Genomic DNA, 17,838 nt, shown 5'->3' with positions numbered 1-17,838 from the left:
GTATATGGGGCAGTGCTGAGCAGCACTTGTGCTAAATGCTGATTTTTCTTTCTAATCAAAGTTATTCATAGGGTGTTCATGCAGATCAGGGCTCAAGGGGCAGAGGCCTTGAGGCCAAGTGGTTTAATCGAAAGAGAAAGACATCTAGGCTGGAGCCTAATAGGTATGAGTAGACGGCAGGCCAGGTGGCTGGGGTGGGCCAAGCCCTAGTGCTGTGCCAATGTAGAGCATCTGTGAATGGCTTCACAGGGATGGCTGGGGTAGAGGAATGAGAAAAGCAGGTTGAGATTTTAATCTGTCATGGGTCATGTTGACGGTGCTGAGCCTGAAGGAGAGGAGAAGCCGGAGGTGCGTGGCCATGGGGAGGGAGGGGTAGAGCAAACTGTTTTGCTTTTTCAAAGCCCCTCTTCATGTATTTTGCGTGATCTGCATCGACCCTACAATGTCATTATTCCATTTTTAAAGATGAGAAAACTGACCCAGGGAAGTTAAGTGACTTGCTCAAGGTTATGAGTCAATGAGTAAAGTGTTTTTGACTCTAAACCAAGTGCTCTCTCTATTACACCGCATTTCATGCCAAGAAAGGGAGAGGGGACGGTCAGAAAGGAAGTGGGGAAGGGAGCAGCTTTTACTGAGGGCTGACTGCATGCCGGGCGCATGCCAGCTGCTCTCCGTATACTATCTGAGTTAATGACACCATTGGCCCTTCTTCAGTAGGCTGTTCATTCATTGATTCACGCATCCACAGTACCCTCTGAGCTAGGCTCTGGGAAGATAACATGTGATGTCATGTGTGGCAGCACCTAGAACTTGCCTAACACACCCTCTGAGTCCGCGTAGCATCTGCTCTCCCTCCCTTCCTTCTCTCTTTCTTTCCAGCCTTGGACTGTTCCTCAGAGCCCCTGCCACAAAGAACAGAGGGCAGGGCAGGACTGGGCGCCAGCCGCAGCCAGGACTAGGTCAGAGCCAAGGCTAGGACCTGCCACTGAGCAGATGGCTGTCCTGGCCTCGAGAACCCGGCAATGCCCAGAGCTCTACCGCAGCCTGTAGCTCGTCTGGGTTTGGGGGTTGGAGTGGCCAGGGCGGCCGCTCTCTGCCCCTAGACTGTGGTTCGGATTAGGATTCCATAGCATCTACTATAGTTCTCACACCGCCAACCAAAAGGGGTGTTAACTCTTCCCGAGCAGTTAAACCGCTTAACCAAAAACATAGACATTAAGAGGCAGAAGAAGTGAGTTTTGAACGACAGTCTTTTGACGCGCCCAGGGCTTTCCCACTGCACCAGCGCGGGCACCAGCCTAGGCAACTGGCCCTCGCAGCATTTGGTTGCACCCAACCCTGCACCCTGGGTTTCTCCACGTCATCGCGCCTCTCTCCCTCCCTGCCTCCCGTCACCTCCCTCCCCCACCTCGCCCCCGCAGCTGCGTAGAGGGGGTGAGACAGAATGCTGCCGCAGACATGACCTTTACATTAAAACCCCAGAAAATCCTGGAGGGAATGAAAGACTGTGTGAGAAACGGGAAGAAAGGGAGAGAGAGGCTGCAAGAACCGAATACAAGAAACTGAATGAAAAGGGTCAGGAGATGAAATTCTCCCTCCCTTCGGAATAACAGGCCAGGGCCACCGCTCGCTCGTGGGATGGTGGGGGGTAGGTAGGCAAGACCCGAGGGAGGGGTGGAGTCAGACGGGGCGTGGTCAGAGGCACGAGGGCCAATCAGGAGCGGCGGCCGGGCTCGGACTCGGAAATACCAGCTAGAAAGTTCAATAAGGGGTTTGGCTGAGTGGTTTTAGGGAGCTGGCTGAGCAGGGAGAGGCAGGGAGGGAAAAGAGGAGTAAAGGAAGTGTGGGGAAAGAGGAGTGGGGACCCAGAGGTCTAGGGAAGAGAGGAGGCAGAAGGGCGGGGGTGGGTGGAGGAGGCCGGAGATTTTTCTGGGCAAGTGGGCGCTGCCCACTGGACTTCCCCGCCCTGCTGCCTTGTAGGCTCATGTGCTCCACCTCCTCAGCAGTTCGCCGCCCCGGGTACGGGGTTGGAGCCCGCCGCACAGCAGTCATCATGCGCCTGGGGATCCTGCAGACTGGGCCTCCCGAAAGGTGTTAGGGACTTGGGGGGTAGGGGTAACTAACATTTGTTGAACACTGCTCTATACCAGGCGGTGTGAAGGGCACTTTGCATTATGAAATTTATGCCATTCATTCAATCCACTCAACCACTCTTTAAGGACAAGGAAGGGATGAGGGGCCAGGTGGGCCAGGAGAAATGCGGAGAGGGAGGAAATAAAAAAGACAAAAGGCTGAAACTAAAACAGGGAGAAGCAGACAGAAAGCCAGGAGGAAGAGGTAGAGGTACACAAAAAATAACAATTTCAGATGTTCCGGGCGCTGGGAAGGAGTGGATCTCCAACCTGGGAAGGGAAGTCTCCCTGTCCCTCAACTTGGGGGCTATAAGAACCTCAAGGTCAGGGCTGTTGGACTCTGATTCTTGGGCCAGTGTCTCCTCCAGTTCCCACTACCACAAATATCTAGCATCTCCTGTATTCGTGGCGGTTATTTTCCCACCTGTATACCATAGATCCCGGGTGGGTAGCAGTTTGGACCAAAGTAAGCCAGCTTTGCAAATAGCCAAGCCAATCTACCAGCCCTGAGCCAGGAAGAGCTAACGCCTCCCCTCAGCTTCCTGTCCCACAGCGCCCCTCCTGGTCAATTGAGTTATAGGCTGGGAGGAATACTAATGACTGCTTTTTTTACTCAACAAGTTTTTACCCAACGCCTAAGAAATTTTCTAGGACTTTGGGATACAGTAATAAGTAAAATAAATGCCCTGCCTTCAGTGAGGTGTGTGTATGTGTGGGGGGGGGGGTAGTAAACAAAAAGACAGACAGACAGACAGACAGACAGACATGTTAACTGGTGAGAAACGGTATGAACATAAAAACAAGCACAGTAAGGCGACAGACTGACAGGAATGCTGTTTTAATTGTCGGTCTCTAACGTACTCTCATTTAAGCAGAGACCTCAAGGAAGCGAGGGAGGGAGCCATGAGCATGCCTGGGGGAAAAGTGCTCCAGGCAGAAGGAACATCAAGTTCGAAGGCCCTGAGGCAGCTGTGTGGTTGGTGCGTCTGAGGTGTTGACATTTCTGTCACTTCATGGCTCACCTCCTCCTCACTCATTGGGCAGCTAGATCCCTTCAGCGTCTTTTTTTGGGGTGGGGTGGGGGAGTGGAGTCAAGTAGGCTAAAGTAACACAGAAAACTGGTCCTGCGTCTTCCTCCTTCCCCACATGTGCACAGAGCAGATGCCTGGGGACTCACACTCCGATTGCCCCCAAACACCTGAGAGTGGAGGGAAGAGGAGAAATAGCACGGAGGGCTCCCACCTGCCTCCGAAAAAGCCCTTGCTGAGTCAGGATCATGGGGCGGGGGGCACCTGCTTTAATGAACAGATCAGAACGCTTTGAAGTGGCCTATTGAATGCTATGCACAATCGGGCACTGGTTTCTTCCCCAAGTAGGTTACACAGTTCCGTTCCCATCAGGCTCAGGGTCCAAATGTGCTTAGCGGATCCTTCGGTGGTAGATAACTTCACAGGGAAACGGTAACCTGGCTCCTGTCCCAGTTATGTTGGGTCTCTCGACAGGGGTTTCTGAATAAACCAGAGTAGGTGGGCAGTTGGCAGCAGCCCCGAGGCTGGGAAGCCCATCCCCCTGTTTGGTGTAAGTGCGGGAGAGGGACTCAGCCGAGGCTGCCCAGAGGGAGAGCAGCCAGGTGGCCCAAGGGCAGCTTCTGAAATACACGCACTTGCCCATTCAGAGGAAGGTGCTGCTGGGATGAACGGGCAGGGGCTCTGCCTGTGTCAGGTGCCGCGGAGAGGGTGGCAGGAGGCAGGCAGAGAGTCCTGCTCTTTGCTTGGCTACCTAGTGGTTGAGCTGCCTCCTCTTGGGCTGGGCAAAAAAGAAAGACACCTTTGTAGGGTGTGTGATTGATCAGAACAAGTGGGTGGGCCTCCCGTCCTGTAGGTATGTGGGCTCTTCGTTTTTGCATTCCCAACACCTTGCATAGTGCCAGGCGCATAGTAGGTCTGGAGGAAAATTAGGGGCTGTGTACAAACCGAGTATGGGAAACTGCAGGGGCGACTCTGTACCCCAGGATGACTGACTACGCTGAGCCCCAAGCACCATGGCTCTCTGGGCAGCCACATAGCGCAGCGGTGAAACATCTAGCTTCAAATCCTGGAGTTGATGCTTAGTAACTGTACATGCTTGGGCAAGTTATTTAACCTCTTTGAGACTTAGGTTCCTCTTCTGTAAAACAGGGATACAAATACTTCCTGACTATATGGTTGTGATGATTGAATGAGAGTAAAGCACCTAGAATAATGTCTACACTAAATAAACATTAGCTATCACTATTATTATGATTCATGACCTTTAAGACACGGGATAGGAACTGTTGACCCTGGGTTCTTGTCAACAATAACCTTCGTCTCCGATGTCATTAGTCAATAATACTATTACTTTCTGGCATTATCATATTCACAACATAATTTTATGAGTTTCCAAGTCTGTGATCTGCCGCATGATGGCTCTGGGGACCCACCTTGTCCCTGTTCCTGACATGTGAGAAGCCCCACAAAGGCCCTGGCTCAGTGCCAGCTGCCCCTGCTAGACGCCTATCCATCTGTCCCAGTCCCTCCACCCCACCCTCACCATCTGTCTCTACTAGTGCCCATTGGTCTGAGTAGGTCTTGGCGTCCGAAGACAAATAGCACGTTATCAGAAGCCATTGTGGAGGGAGATGGAGTGTATGCCATGACACCAGACAGGCTGGGCCAGGCTGGGGATAGGGGCACAGAGTACAAATCACTGGGGAATGAACAACGTTCATCACAGCCTATTGCCTCCAAGGACAGGCAACACCTGCAGGGACTCAGGGATGTCACTCCTCCTGAGCATGAGCAAGTTAATAGAGACTGACCGGGCTCCAGCACATGGGGGGCTTCCGGCAGGGCCTTTCACCTCAGGCCCAGCATCCGGGCAGTTCTCCGCCCTCCCAGTCCCTCTCTGCTAGCACTCCAGACTCTAGCTCAAGAATGTCCCAGTTCCCCAAGGCCCAGCTTAGCTGACTTTGAAGCCAGAGGCTCCAGGCTCCTCGTACCCCCCAAGACTTCCCACTCCTCCCTCCTCACCCCTCCCCTGTCTTTCCACCAAGCTCACCTGCTGGGCCTCAGTCGGCCCTAGCTTTGGCTCAGAGCATTGGGTCTTCTCTGCCAGTGCATGCTCAGAGTCTCTCTGTAACTCACTTTGGAACCTCCTCCTTCAGGAAGGCTTACTGGATTGATGCCACCCCTGATCTAACCTTCCTGTCACCTCTTCTATAGTGAGCAATTCATGGCAAGTACCTTCTCCTCCTCTCAGCTATATGGTAGGCACTTTTAAAAGCCTGAGATGTTATCAACAATAATCAGTAATACTCAGAAGTGGCACTGGTGCAGCACACTACAGTTTGTATACTATTACCATAAAACTTAGTGCGTTTAAATCATAAAGGATCCTTGAGGCAGGTGTCACGCCCCCACCCACAACTTTACAACTGGGCAAAGTGAGGCTCAAGGGGGTCAAGGGCATGCTTATCCCTGTGGCTACCCACGCACCTGCCCTCGGCCAGGACAAGACCGAGCATCACTGCGCGCATGGGAACCCCGTCAGCCTTCCCCAAGTCCAGTGCCCATCCCCCACCCCACCCCTGGCCCTCCCTAGTAAAGGCAGGAGTCCATGACAGCTTCTTTGAGTCATGGAAGCCTCCTCTCCCTGCAGGCCCAGCTTCAGAAACCGATGCCTGGCCTCCCTGCTAGCACACAGAGTCCACTTCTCCGCCGGCGTGTGCCTTGCACTCTGCCTCATAGTACATCTATCTATGGCCGTGACTCCTGGACCAGACTGCGAGGCCCCTCTTTGCTCCCCAGTGCCTTGCATGGGATCCCATGCTCCGCTATTGCTCAATTAATGAGTTGGATTGAATCAAGGAGAGAATTGAAGAGGAAAATGAATCACCAAGGCACAACGAGCCTTCCTGAGACTCTCAGGTAAAGGGGCCCTCCCACCTGGCTGGCAGCAGCACCCCCAGGACCCTGGTTAAAGGGCCAGGGCTCAGGGCTCAGGGACCACACCCAAAGTTACAAAAGGCATGGTGTTGGGAGCCAAAGGCTTAACTCTCCCGTGTAACTCGCTTGTGCCTCAGTTTCCTCACCTGTACACATGGGTCTTAAATTCCTATGAGCACAAAATAAAACACTTATTCAAAAGCACTTTGTAAATAAACGAAGTTATACAAGCATTAGTCATGTCTGCCGTTATGCAGTATTTTCAGTGAGGTGGTGCTGAGCGTGGTGTTAAAAGTGTATCCAGAAGCCAGGCTGCCTGGGCTCAAGTCTTGGCTCCAACACTTACTAGTCTTTCTCTGTGCCTCCGTTTCCCTAAGTGGAAAACGAAGGTTAAAGCACCTACCTCCGAAGGGCACTGTGAAAACTGGGTTAATGTAGCTCAGCTCGCTCCCGCAGCACCTGGCACACAGTTAGCCCCCTGTCGGATTATGCTTCGGGCATTTCTAACAGCATGAACAGCAGCCTTCCTCCTCACAGGTGCCTGAGCCCCGGCTCTGGCCCCGCTCTGTTGATTCTCAGAGCAGCAAGGGCTGGGGAGACTCCCCTGTTGTCCACCCCAAAGCAGGGAAGAGAACGACTCAGCCCACTCGCCACGCGCCCCCTCCCCCATGCCCACACAGATGCTGCCGCCTAGTCGCAGCTCTCTTTCCCACCACAATTCAGGATCCTCCTCGGCACATCACTCCCTCCGTGGAGAGATGAGGAATTGCTCGGACCCTAGAGAGGAAATCTCTCTGCTGTTCCTGCCTTAGGACGTGGCTCTGTGTGCAACACCCGGGAGACCCGGGCAGGGGCAGGTGGTAGGGCTGTGGTGGCCTGGACTCTTGCAGAGGTGGGGGGGAGGTACTCACCGGAGATGTTGCTGGCCAGGGACAGGCTCTCGCAGCGCTGGTCCTGGAGGGAGGCAGAGATGGGGCTGAGCCCCAGGAGGAGAAGGGCCTGTGGACACAGGGCAGCAAAGGACACGGTTAGACTGTGCCATGAGCAGGCTGGTCCGCAGCCTCCTGCCTCTGGCTCTCTTCCCCATCATACATGCTTCCCAGACACCCACCCCCTACCCCTAGCCTCCTTTCCCTCCTGTCCCCACATCCTCTCTGCCTCGAAGATCTAGAACTGCTCTGTTCTTGGAGAGGCTGAGAGGGAGGCTGGTAAGACCAGGGGCCCAGGTTCCCCTCCCTAAGGGCTGGGAGTCTCCAGCGAGAAGGTGGGCCCCCAAATCGTCTGCCTAAGGAAGCAGCCTCATCCCCATGGGATCCCAAGCATGGCCCAACTGTGTCCCAACACCCCGAGCACCACGGGCTCACAGATCCCCGCTGGTGCACCTCCCCCTCCCCCCTTCCTGCCCCACCCCACCTTCAGCAGCCGCAGGCTCCCCTGGCCTCTCATTCAGTCAAGTCAGCTGCTTCCCGGGCCCTCGGCCCAGCCCAGCTCATTACCAGTTCGCACAAATTGTGCCTCACCATCTATCAAGCCCTTTTTACATCGGCGATGGCACTTAACTCTCCCTGGGGCTGGTGTGGCTGTCCCTTTTTTGCAGATAGGGAAACTGGGGCCCAGAGAGTTGAAGTGATGAGTGTGTCCGGAGAGATGGCTGCCCCATTCGGGGAGAGCCCTTACCTCTTACCTTCCCCAGGGCCTCCGTGGCACTCTGATTCCAGAATTTCAGTCCACTTGGGAGGAGACCGGCATGGGACCCACACCTGGAGGGCTGGCTGCCCCTTTTTTGGCTAATACCCCCACACAATCATTGTGTCCCCTCCCTTGAGGTCAGCACCCTCTTTATGGATTTACAGTCAAAAGAGACCTGGTGTCCAGCTCTGGTTTCACTGTGTTGCCGTGGGCGGGTTACCTGACCTCTCTATGCCTCAGTTTCCTCTCCTGTAAACACAGGTATAACAGCCCCCCTCCCAGGCGTCCACGATGCCCTGCATGTAGGAAGTCCTTCGGGAGTAGCATAGCACGCTCCACGAGGGCACGAATTTTGTTTCGTTCATTGCACTCAAATTTGCTGAATACGTTAATGAATTACCTCGTGTTTCAGGTCTACCATAGGCACTCGGTAAGTCATGTTGATTGATTCAAACTTGGTGATTTTTATTTAGTCATTGGTTTGAGGAGAAGTAGTTGTTTCCCCTAGGATTTGCTTTTCAAGAGGATAAGAAGCTTGCGTGTGTGTGCGTGTGTGTGTGCGCGCGCGTGTGTGTGTGCGTGTGTCTCTGTGTGTGCACGTGTGTGCGTGTGTGTGCATGCGTGTGTGCACGTGTGTGTGCGTGTGTGTGCATGTGTGTGTGCGTGTGCGTGTGTCTCTGTGTGTGCACGTGTGTGCGTGTGTGTGCATGCGTGTGTGTGCGTGCATTATAACCGGCCCCACCCTCAGTTCTCAGGACATGGCCACCCGATGACCAGCAGAGCTATGCCCGCCTGACCTGGCTCCTGGGATGATGAACCACACAGGAGGTGGCTCTCCACATCGCCACCCCCGCTCCTCTGCTCTTTCTTCCCGGGGTGCCCTCCCTGGCCCCCTCTGCTGGGCCCCCCGGCCGGGCTGTCTCAGCCCCATCTCAGTTCCGCACAGTCCGCCCAATTCGCTGCAGAACTTCAGACGCAGACGCATAGATCTGGAAGCTGCCGTCGCCATTTCACAGGGGGAAAGTGAGGTAGGGGCTTGCCCGAGTCCCACTGAGCAAGACGCTAGTGTAGACCAAAGCCAGGGTGGCGTCCAGCAGCACGCAGCCATCGAGGGCCACCCTCCCTCCCTCGCAGGGCCAGGAATAGGGGGAGGAGAGTGAGGCGCGCACCCTGGGGGAGGGCACCCAAAATCTTGGTAGTCAAGATACATATTTTAACGCAATTATTTTTTTGCAAACTCTAACTCAATGCAAAAAAATCCATGTGAGAAAAATATAAAAAACTTTTTTAAAAAAGACAGGATCAATAAAAGTGCTGGGCCATATCGGAGCTTGGGGAAAAGGGAAAAGTCAGTATTAAAATGTGGCTTATCTTGATGACAGAGACTTGGGGCACTCCTTAAACTTCGCCCTTGAGGAGAATGCCTCACTCACCTGCCTCTGCCTTGCGCATGCGCCTTCTTCCCACCCCACACCCCACCCCCACCCTCCCCACTCGCCCCTTCCAGACCTCAGAACTTTCCCTCAATCCTTAGAAGCAAACTGACCTACCTGCCCTTTTCCAGAGGCAAGCTGTCCACGCTCACCTGTGCCCAGCGTCCTCTCCTACCCGGGCCCCCTTACCACCCCCCGCCCCCCGCCAGTGCCGCCCGTCTTCCCTGGTACCCACATTTTCCCACTCTGTCAGATGACAACAGCAGGTTCTGCTCCCTTCTCCCCCATCCTGTATTCCAAGGAGGAATCAAGTGCTCCCCCATCTTGGCCAGAGCCTTCCCCACCCCCACTTCTTCAGGAAGCCCCCCTGGACCCTGATGATTCACATACATCTCCCCTCGGTGACTCCGCCTGAGTCCTTAGTGGGCTTGTTTACTCTGTTCACTCACTGGCACGCTCCCTCTGTCACGTCATAGGGGTCTCTCTGCTCTTACTGGGCCAAGCTCCCAAGCATGCGCTCAGCTCTGCACTCCCGTCCTGTGTCCAGCACTCAGAACACGCAGCAGACGGAGTTAGCTAACTCCTTCCTGGGACTCGGGAGCAATTAGAACAAACCCATTCAACTCTCTGGCCCTGAGGAACTTCTAACACTTTATTAATCAGTGATTAAACTTCAAAGTCCCCAAAGAGACGGCGAAATATCTTTACCCTCATTTCTCATTTTCCAAACGAAAATGCAGAAGTGGAGAGAGGTAGAAGCCATCAGGCCAGTCAATGCCTCTTGCTAGTTAAGCCGAGATCAGTGTCCTTGAGGACAAACCTGCACGGCTCAGCTCGGCGTGGTTGGCAGGGACCCAGCTCTGCACTGTCCCCAGAGAGGAGCTGCTCAGTTGGTATAGCCAGAGATTCTTTCTAGAAGGGGACTAAGAATCCATGCTCCTAATTTGTCACCCCGCCCTGCCTCTGCCATCTCCCAGTGCACACGCACGTGCACACTCAGAATTGAAGTGGGGCTCCAAGAGCCAGCTCAGTCACAGGCAAATTAAAGAAACTGGAGACACCCTATTCCAAAATATCAGCCCCGTTGCCTGACACCCCACCATTATCCTTCTGATCTTGAAGCTGTGCTTCGGGCCTCAGATCCCTCTTGAAGGCACATCTTGTTCTGCTGCTGCTGAATTACTTACCCCGTGCCCAGCACACCCGTTCTTGCTGGTGTCTGCACACCTGTGCCATTGAAGTTCTTTGCCCCTCCTCATCCTGGCTGACCCCTCCACCTGATGAACTCTGCAGTCCTCAAAAACCAGTTTCACGGCCCCTCCACTCGGCAGCACATTCCCCAATCCTCCAAAGCAAAACAACTCAGTCACCCCATCAATGTGCCATGTCCCCTCTGTACATCACTAGATCCTGGTGCTCATGACACTCGCAGACAGAGACCCTGGACTCTTCCCAGATGCATGCAATAGCCTCAGTATAAAGTCCTTACACCTCTCTTTCTTGAATATGATGGTTCACAAAGTCATTTTCTACCAAGAGAGGTCTGGCTTTGCATTATGCAAAGAAAAAGGCTCCTTAATATTCCTGAACCAACCTTTCTCCTCAGGAAAGGTCAGCTCTATATGAAATCTGACTTGTGCCACCTCTTGCTCGGCAGAAGGGTTTGTAAAGGCTTCCGGCTTATTCCGGAATCGTGGTCCTCTAAAAAGTCCGGGGCTTTCCTGAGTATTTCCTCCTGCCATATGTTGATCTCCTCTTCAACATTCACCAGTTTTCCCATCTCGGTCAACAGAGAATTATTGCACTGTAAGAACAGGCCCCAAAGTTTCAAGGATGTTGTTTGTTTCCGTCTAAACCTGGGAGTTTGTAATCCGGGGTCCACAAACACACAGCGAGGGGGCATGAAACCCTGCAATTAAACGCAGAAGTTGCGTGTGATGACAACTATTTCTCTGGGGAGGGTATACACAGAGTCCTTCACTTCTCAGGGAGGTCTAGCTCCCCTCTCCCAAAATATGGGGTCACATCAGAGGCCTGGGCCTCATGAAACCAGACATGTCCTCTTCTCTTACAGCAAACTTGAAGTGATTTTAGAGGCCTAGGAACTGCCACTTTCTCGATCCGGCGTCTGCTCCTCCCCTCCACCATCAGCGCTAGCTACTGGCTCTCCTTTCAGAACCATTTTTGACAAACCGAGTTTTCAGGACTTTGTGAGGATTATCATCTTCCAGCAGCTGGTAGAGAAAACCAGAATGGCATCGAGGTCCCAACATTAGGCTCACCCACCAGTCGATGCCGCCCTTCTGTACGCCAGCCGGGCAGCACCCAGTTCCAAAACGAACCTGAGCCTCGGCTACAAATCTCGCCACTCGCCATAGAGCCAGACCTTGACGGTTAGACCTAAGAAGGCTGAGGGTGTGCTGTAGCTCTATGACAACATCACGTAAAAACGACGGTCCAAGGACCAGGTGGGTGCCTGACATGAGGGGGCACTGCTCTGGCGGAAGCAGATCAGGGCAGGTCATGGGAAGAAGGGATGGACGGAGGAGAGGGAAGGGTGTGGGAGCCCACGCAGAGGGTGGGGTGGGAGTCTGTCGGCTGCCTGCTCCAGCTGCTGCCCATGACCCCGCCCCCCAAGCCGGCTCAGAGCATGGCTGGAATTGAAGCTGCCATCCCAAACCCCAGTTGTGACTTTGGCATAAAGGTTAATCACACTCAGAAAATGCTCATTAGAGACCACAAATAACTATGTTGCTGAAGCTCAGTTTGGTCTTTAAGGCACAAAAGTGCAGTCTCCTTTGATGGGATGATTTGGTAATTAACCTTTCAGGGAAGCCACTGACAGGAGAAGAGGGGTGGCCTGGAGGTACCAGGGGCCGCCCCCACCACAGGAAGGTTCACGAAGAGCTGAGAGCAGGGGTCCTGCTTTCCTCCCCTTCACAAGTACCTGCGATGCTCAGTTTAGGAGCCCCCCAGAGGCCCCACGCGAACCCCTCACAGGGCCGGGGGCGAGCTGGCCCTCCGACCGAGCCACGGCTGCATCCTTCCTGAGGGGTCCTTCAGTGCATTCCTCCCCCTCCTGCTGAGTTTTTAGCCCAGTCTTGCCACCACTGACTGTGTGACTTGGGGGGAAGCCAACTGGCTCCTCTGGGCAATGAGGTCTTTCTTACCTGCATCACAGTGATGCGGGCCACCTGGGGAGAAAGGAGGGGCAAGATGCTTTCTGAAATTTAAAGTCCCCTACAAGTGTCCGAGTGGTCATTATCCCAAGTTGGTGGCTCTGGCTCCCAGAATCTTTCTCAGTTAGGTAGTAGAGGTTGGACCACAGCAGGCCTCCCGCAGGAGGGGTAGGGAGGCAGGAAGGCCCCAGGCCCTCTCCCTCCAGCCTTCTCTGAAGCTTTCCCGTGGGAAGGGATTTTTCAGCATAAAAGGAAAGCTGCTTTTTTTTTTTTTTTTTGTCTTTTGTTTTTCAGACCATTAGATGTCCGACCTTACCAAGCCTCTTGCTGGACTGGGATTCTACTGGCAGGAGCGACGTTTACACTTAGCAACTTTCCGAAATACGATACAGTGTCGTTCACTGTAATCATCCCACTGTATATTGTATCTCCCATCCTATTCATCCCGTAACTGGAAGTGTGCACCTTTTAACCACCTTTATCCTGTCCCACCTGCCCTCTCCACCACTCACCCCTCTGGCAACCACCAATCTGTTCTCTGTTTCTACAAGTTCTGTTTTTTAAAAAAATTACATATATAAGAGATCATACAGGACTTGTCTTTCTCTGTCTGACTTATTTCACTTAGCATAAAGCCCTCAAAGTCCATCTATGTTGTCACAAATGGCACGATGTCCCTTTTTTATGGTTGAATAATACTCCATTGTATATATACCACATTTTCTTTATCCAGTCATCCATCCATGGACACTTGGTTTATTTCCAGTCTTGGTTATTATTGTAAACGACGCTGCAATGCACATGGGAGTGCAGGTATCTCTTCAATATAGTAATTTTGTTTCCTTCAGATATATACCCAGAGTAGAATTGCCGGCTCCTATAGTAATTCTATTTTTACTTTTTTGAGGAACCTCTGTACTGTCTTCCATAGTGGCTGCACCAAGTTATAGTCCCACCAACAGTGCATGAGCTTCCCTTTTCTCTACATCCTTGCCAGCATTTGTTATCTCGTGCATTTTCAATTATAGCCATTCAAACAGGTGATATCTCATTGTGGTTTTTATTTGCATTTCCCTAATGACCAGTGATGTTGAGCATCTTCTCATGCACCTGTTGGCCATTTGAATATCCTCTTTGGAAAAATGTTTATTTAGGTCCTTTGTCCATTTTTTAATTGAATTATTTGGAAGCTGTTTTGCTATTGAACTGTATGAATTCCTTATATATTTTGGATATTAACCCCTTATCGAATTTGTGATTCGCAAGGTGTAGCCTGTTTTAAGCAAAGTCAAGAGAAGGAAATTTAAATATGAAAAAGAGGAGGGGTCATAAACCAAGATTTCTTTTAAAAACTGGCTCCCCTCTTGTATTTAAAAACCAGGATCTAATTCACGGCGATTAAACATCCGTGCGATCAGTTCTCAGAAACCTGTCTGTGCCTACGGGGGACGTATCTGTGGCTACGAAGGCAGTTGTGTAGTTTCTGCCCTGCACAGAGGTGCCTTTGCCTAGCCAGGGTAAAACTAGACTGGGGACAAAGGACAGTGATGCAGATGCCCTTTCTTTGGCCTCTTGATCACCCAGAACAATTGCCGCTGAGCACCCCGTTTCGCCCATCCTGCCCCGCCTGCTCCTTTCCCCTCAGCCTCTCTCTAAAGCAGCCCGAACCTGTCCTCACCTCAAGATAAAGAGCCCATGCTTTCCCCAAAAGTGGGTGAGCTTCCTTCCCGTGCGGATCCCCACCTTGAACCCCAGGGGGACGTGCCGAAGGAAAAAGGGTTTGGGAGTGGCGAGCGCAGGGCTGGGATTCTGCTCTGACTCTGACGCGCCTGCTCCGTGACCATGGACAGGTCACTGCCCTGTCCCCCTTCCTTGCTTCCGTTTCCCCATCACTGAAACGAGGAGGGCAGTGTGTTCCCTCTGACTCCAGAGCTTAAAGGAGGGTAGAAATTCAGACCTCTAACTTTAGGGCCAGAGAGACCCACACTGGAGTTTTTTTTATCTGACTCTTCTTTCCTGTGTGACCTTGGGCAAATCACTTAACATCACTGAGCCTCAGTTTTCCCATCTGTAAATGGGGCTAATAGGGATGAAGTATTTACACCCTAAAGCTTTTGGAGAGATTCAACGATATGGTGCAGTTAAAAGGTAATGATTACTAATATGTGCAAGTTGCATCCTTCCTGACTTGGCCCTTCTCCCCGGAAGCATTCCATGACTGGTCCCCTGCCTACCCAGGGCACACACGCCCACTTTCCACCACCACTCTGTTCCCAGGAGCCGGCGGCCACTGGCAAAACTGGACTTTGCATTACAGTCCATGATGCAGACTTGCTGGGCACAAGGGAGGGGGGCGGGGGGCACTGCCCTGGAGCTCTGCTGACCTCCTTTCCCGGTCCAGCCTCTCACAAATTCATTCTCTCCCCATCTCAGTACAATTCACTCATTCATATTTTTCTCATATCCTGGCCCTTCCTGGCCTCCTACCTACCTTCATCTCTCTCCTGGTCTTAATCTCTCCACCTCTCGCAGTCTTCCCTAGCCTCCATTTGCCTCTTTTCTTTTCCTTTTCTTCTCTTCTCTTCTCTTCTCTTCTCTTCTCTTCTTTTCTTTTCTTTCCTCTTCTCTTTTCCTTTCTCTTTTCTTTTCCCTTCCCCTTCCCCTTCCCTTCCTTTCTCTAAATTCCAGCTTTTCCTGAAGACCACTGTGTCAGACGCTATGATTTTTCTCATTTAATCTTTTCAGCCTCAAGAAATTGAAGCCTGTACTACCTTCCCACTGTACAGATGTTCCAATCCTGGGATCGTGTCCCTGGCAGGACAGCCTGTTGCCAGCCTGTCCTGCCTCCCTTCTTATTCCCACCCCCAGCATGGAGCCTCTAAAAGAAGAGGTATGGGTTTCTTCACTTCTTGATCTCTAGCCCTGGGCTGCAGCCTGGCTCCCCAAGAGCTGATGGGGGGGGGGACGGGGGGGTAGACACCAGTAGGGCCCTGTCAGTGGGGACTCAGGAAGAGCAGAGTTTGGTTCTCTCAGCCCCTTGTCCCTGGGAGTAAGTCCCAGACACTGGGGAATCATCCCGAGGGGGCGGGAGAGGCATCTGCTCCTCTGGGGACGGAGCTGAGATGTCGGGGGTGGCGCCAGCTAGGCAGGTGCCACTGTCAGCTGTGCTCTCGCCTCGGCTCGCTGTGACGAGTGTAAAGTGAGGGGGGCTTTGGCGTGGGCGGAAACGGGCTATCCTCTAAGAAGCCGCATTTCGAAAGGGATGCGAAGAGGGCTCGGAAGGCAGAGGGAAATCATCTCAATGGCTGGAAATTAGATTCTATTCGAAAACGGCTAAAGTTTTCGAGGCTGCTTTTCCTGGAAGAGCAACTGCCTTCCGAGGTCACGAGGGATTGTCTTCAAGGGGGCTGCTGGACCGCCAAACCCCACTGAGTAGGGGGCCTTCGGACACAAATTAGGAATAACCATATAACTGTCCTTAAGACAGGCGACGGCTGTTTCTTGCCTGTAAAAGCAGCAAATTAGATGAAATCAGAAGTTTCCAGACAGCGCTTAGCACCTGGGAGATAGAAAATTATGTTTCTCAGGCTTTACCCCAGAGATTCGGGTTCAGCCCAAGGGGAATCTCAGGGCTCTGTTTTGTAATTCTCTCCGGGTGATTCTGAAGTGTCACCAGAATTGAGGGTAACTGAACGAGGCCAGTGGTTTGCAACCAAGAGCAATTTTGTCCCCCAAGGGTTATGTGGCAATGTCTGGAGACATTTTTGGTTGCCACGGCTGGGGGATGCCACTGCCATTTCGTGGATAGAGGCCAGGGACGCTGTTCCACATCCTCAAAAGCACAGGACAGCCCTATGGCAAAGAATTACCCAGCCTCAAACATCAAGAGCGTGGAGATTGGGAAACCCCGAGCGGGAGGGTTTTGCAGCTCCCTCCCAGCTCTGAAAACGCTTACCCGTCTGCCCATCATGGAAGCTGGGAAGGGGGAAGGCAGATGGTGAGGGAAGCGAAACTCCGGAAAGAACGGGAGAACAAGAGAGAGGGGCCTTCAAGACAGGCGGAGGCCGTGGACCTCACTCTGTCTAGCAAAGCCCTGTGTGGCCTTTGACCAGCCATTCACCCCCCTCCTGGCTTCAGTCTGGGAAAAGCGAACCAGCGATCTGGCCCATGAATTCTGGCTCCAAGGGAGGGCTTTAGACCAAGGCTACTCAAAGGGTTGTCAGGACGGGCGCAAGCTGCAAACCGTTACTGAGAGTAAGCGTTTGGAAACTGACATGACTCTGCCCTTGCCGTGACATCTGTGCACATCGTTAATAGAGTCATCTCGTTGAACAGGGTCTAGACCAAGGTAGATGTTGTCCCACTCTCCAGCCGAGTCGCATGGCCCAGGCTGCGCAGTCATTATGTGAAATAGGGCCACGTGTCAGTCTGCCGTGTATTGGAAGGTTCCACGTGGTCCTTCCCCACAGCTGATGTGAGGGGTCCTGCTTTAGCTGGAGAGAGCTTGTTGACTGGCTCATCAGGGAAGGCCCCACGGAGGAAGAGGGTCTTAGTGATGGGTGAGCTCGGTACCAAAGGAAGGCGTTACGGAGGGGGCAGTGAAGTCTGGGAGGGAGACCTCAGCAGTGAAAAGCAGCAGGTCCCACTCATTGAGCTTGCATGGTGATGGGCCCCTCCCCATACAGGCATTTCCTCCTTTATTCTCCATCGCAGTCCAGAGGAGGACCAAGACCAGAGAGGTTATATGACTCGCCCAAGGTCACCCAGCCAGGAAGTAGCAGAGCCAGCTCATACCCCAAGCATCCTGCCTTCCCAGTTTTAGAGACAGTGCTCCTTGCTCGGTAGTGCTCTGCATCTCAAGAGTGCATTGCCCTCACCCCACCCCCGTCCTTCCACGGCCCACCATCGCTACGTGGGTCCTGCCTTTTACAGCCTGGCAGCAGCATTCAGGGTAAGACCGCTGAGGCTAGCGAGCTGGAGAGAAAGACATCGGAGGCTGCTCCACTCTACCCACGGGGAGCTGGAGGGTTAGGGCATGGATCGAGACAAGGCCCCATGGAGGCAGCCAGGAACGGGCCCGTTCCCTTCCCCTGGTGTCCACTGCCCACCTTGCCTTGCCTGACTACTCCTGCCTCGTCACCAGCAGAATTAGGATAGCAGTGGGAACTGCAGGCTGCCACCAACCCCCCATCCCAGCCCCTGCCTGGGGACCAATGTGCCCTGGACCTGCTCTCCGAAGACCCCAGGTTCTGAGAAGCTTCTTGCACTTCGTCCTCAGCCCAGCTCCAAACCTCCCTCTGGTGACATCTCCCGCCAGCCCTCGCCCACCCCCCCACCCCTCGCCCTGAACCCCTCATAAAGAAAAATGCTGCCCTCGGCTTTACACACGTGCACATGCTCCCGGATGCGGGGAGGCTGGGGAACATGAGGCAGGACCGGA

General features: G+C 53.2%; 1 protein-coding gene across 2 annotated transcripts in view; it reads right to left on the bottom strand.

Moving 5' to 3' along the window:
• The window catches only part of CRHR1 (corticotropin releasing hormone receptor 1), a 44,651-nt gene that overhangs the window by 18,683 nt on the left and 8,130 nt on the right, over window positions 1–17,838 (bottom strand). For both annotated transcript variants that reach the window (XM_016139825.2, XM_016139826.2), the window contains exon 2: window positions 7,009–7,096. In XM_016139825.2, the coding sequence (XP_015995311.1) occupies window positions 7,009–7,096 (88 nt within the window). The remainder of the gene's footprint in view (window positions 1–7,008; window positions 7,097–17,838) is intronic.

Source organism: Rousettus aegyptiacus, unplaced genomic scaffold (genome assembly GCF_014176215.1).
Source record: "Rousettus aegyptiacus isolate mRouAeg1 unplaced genomic scaffold, mRouAeg1.p scaffold_m13_p_6, whole genome shotgun sequence".
Taxonomy (NCBI): Eukaryota; Metazoa; Chordata; class Mammalia; order Chiroptera; family Pteropodidae; genus Rousettus; species Rousettus aegyptiacus.
This window is presented reverse-complemented; position numbering and strand designations above follow the sequence as displayed.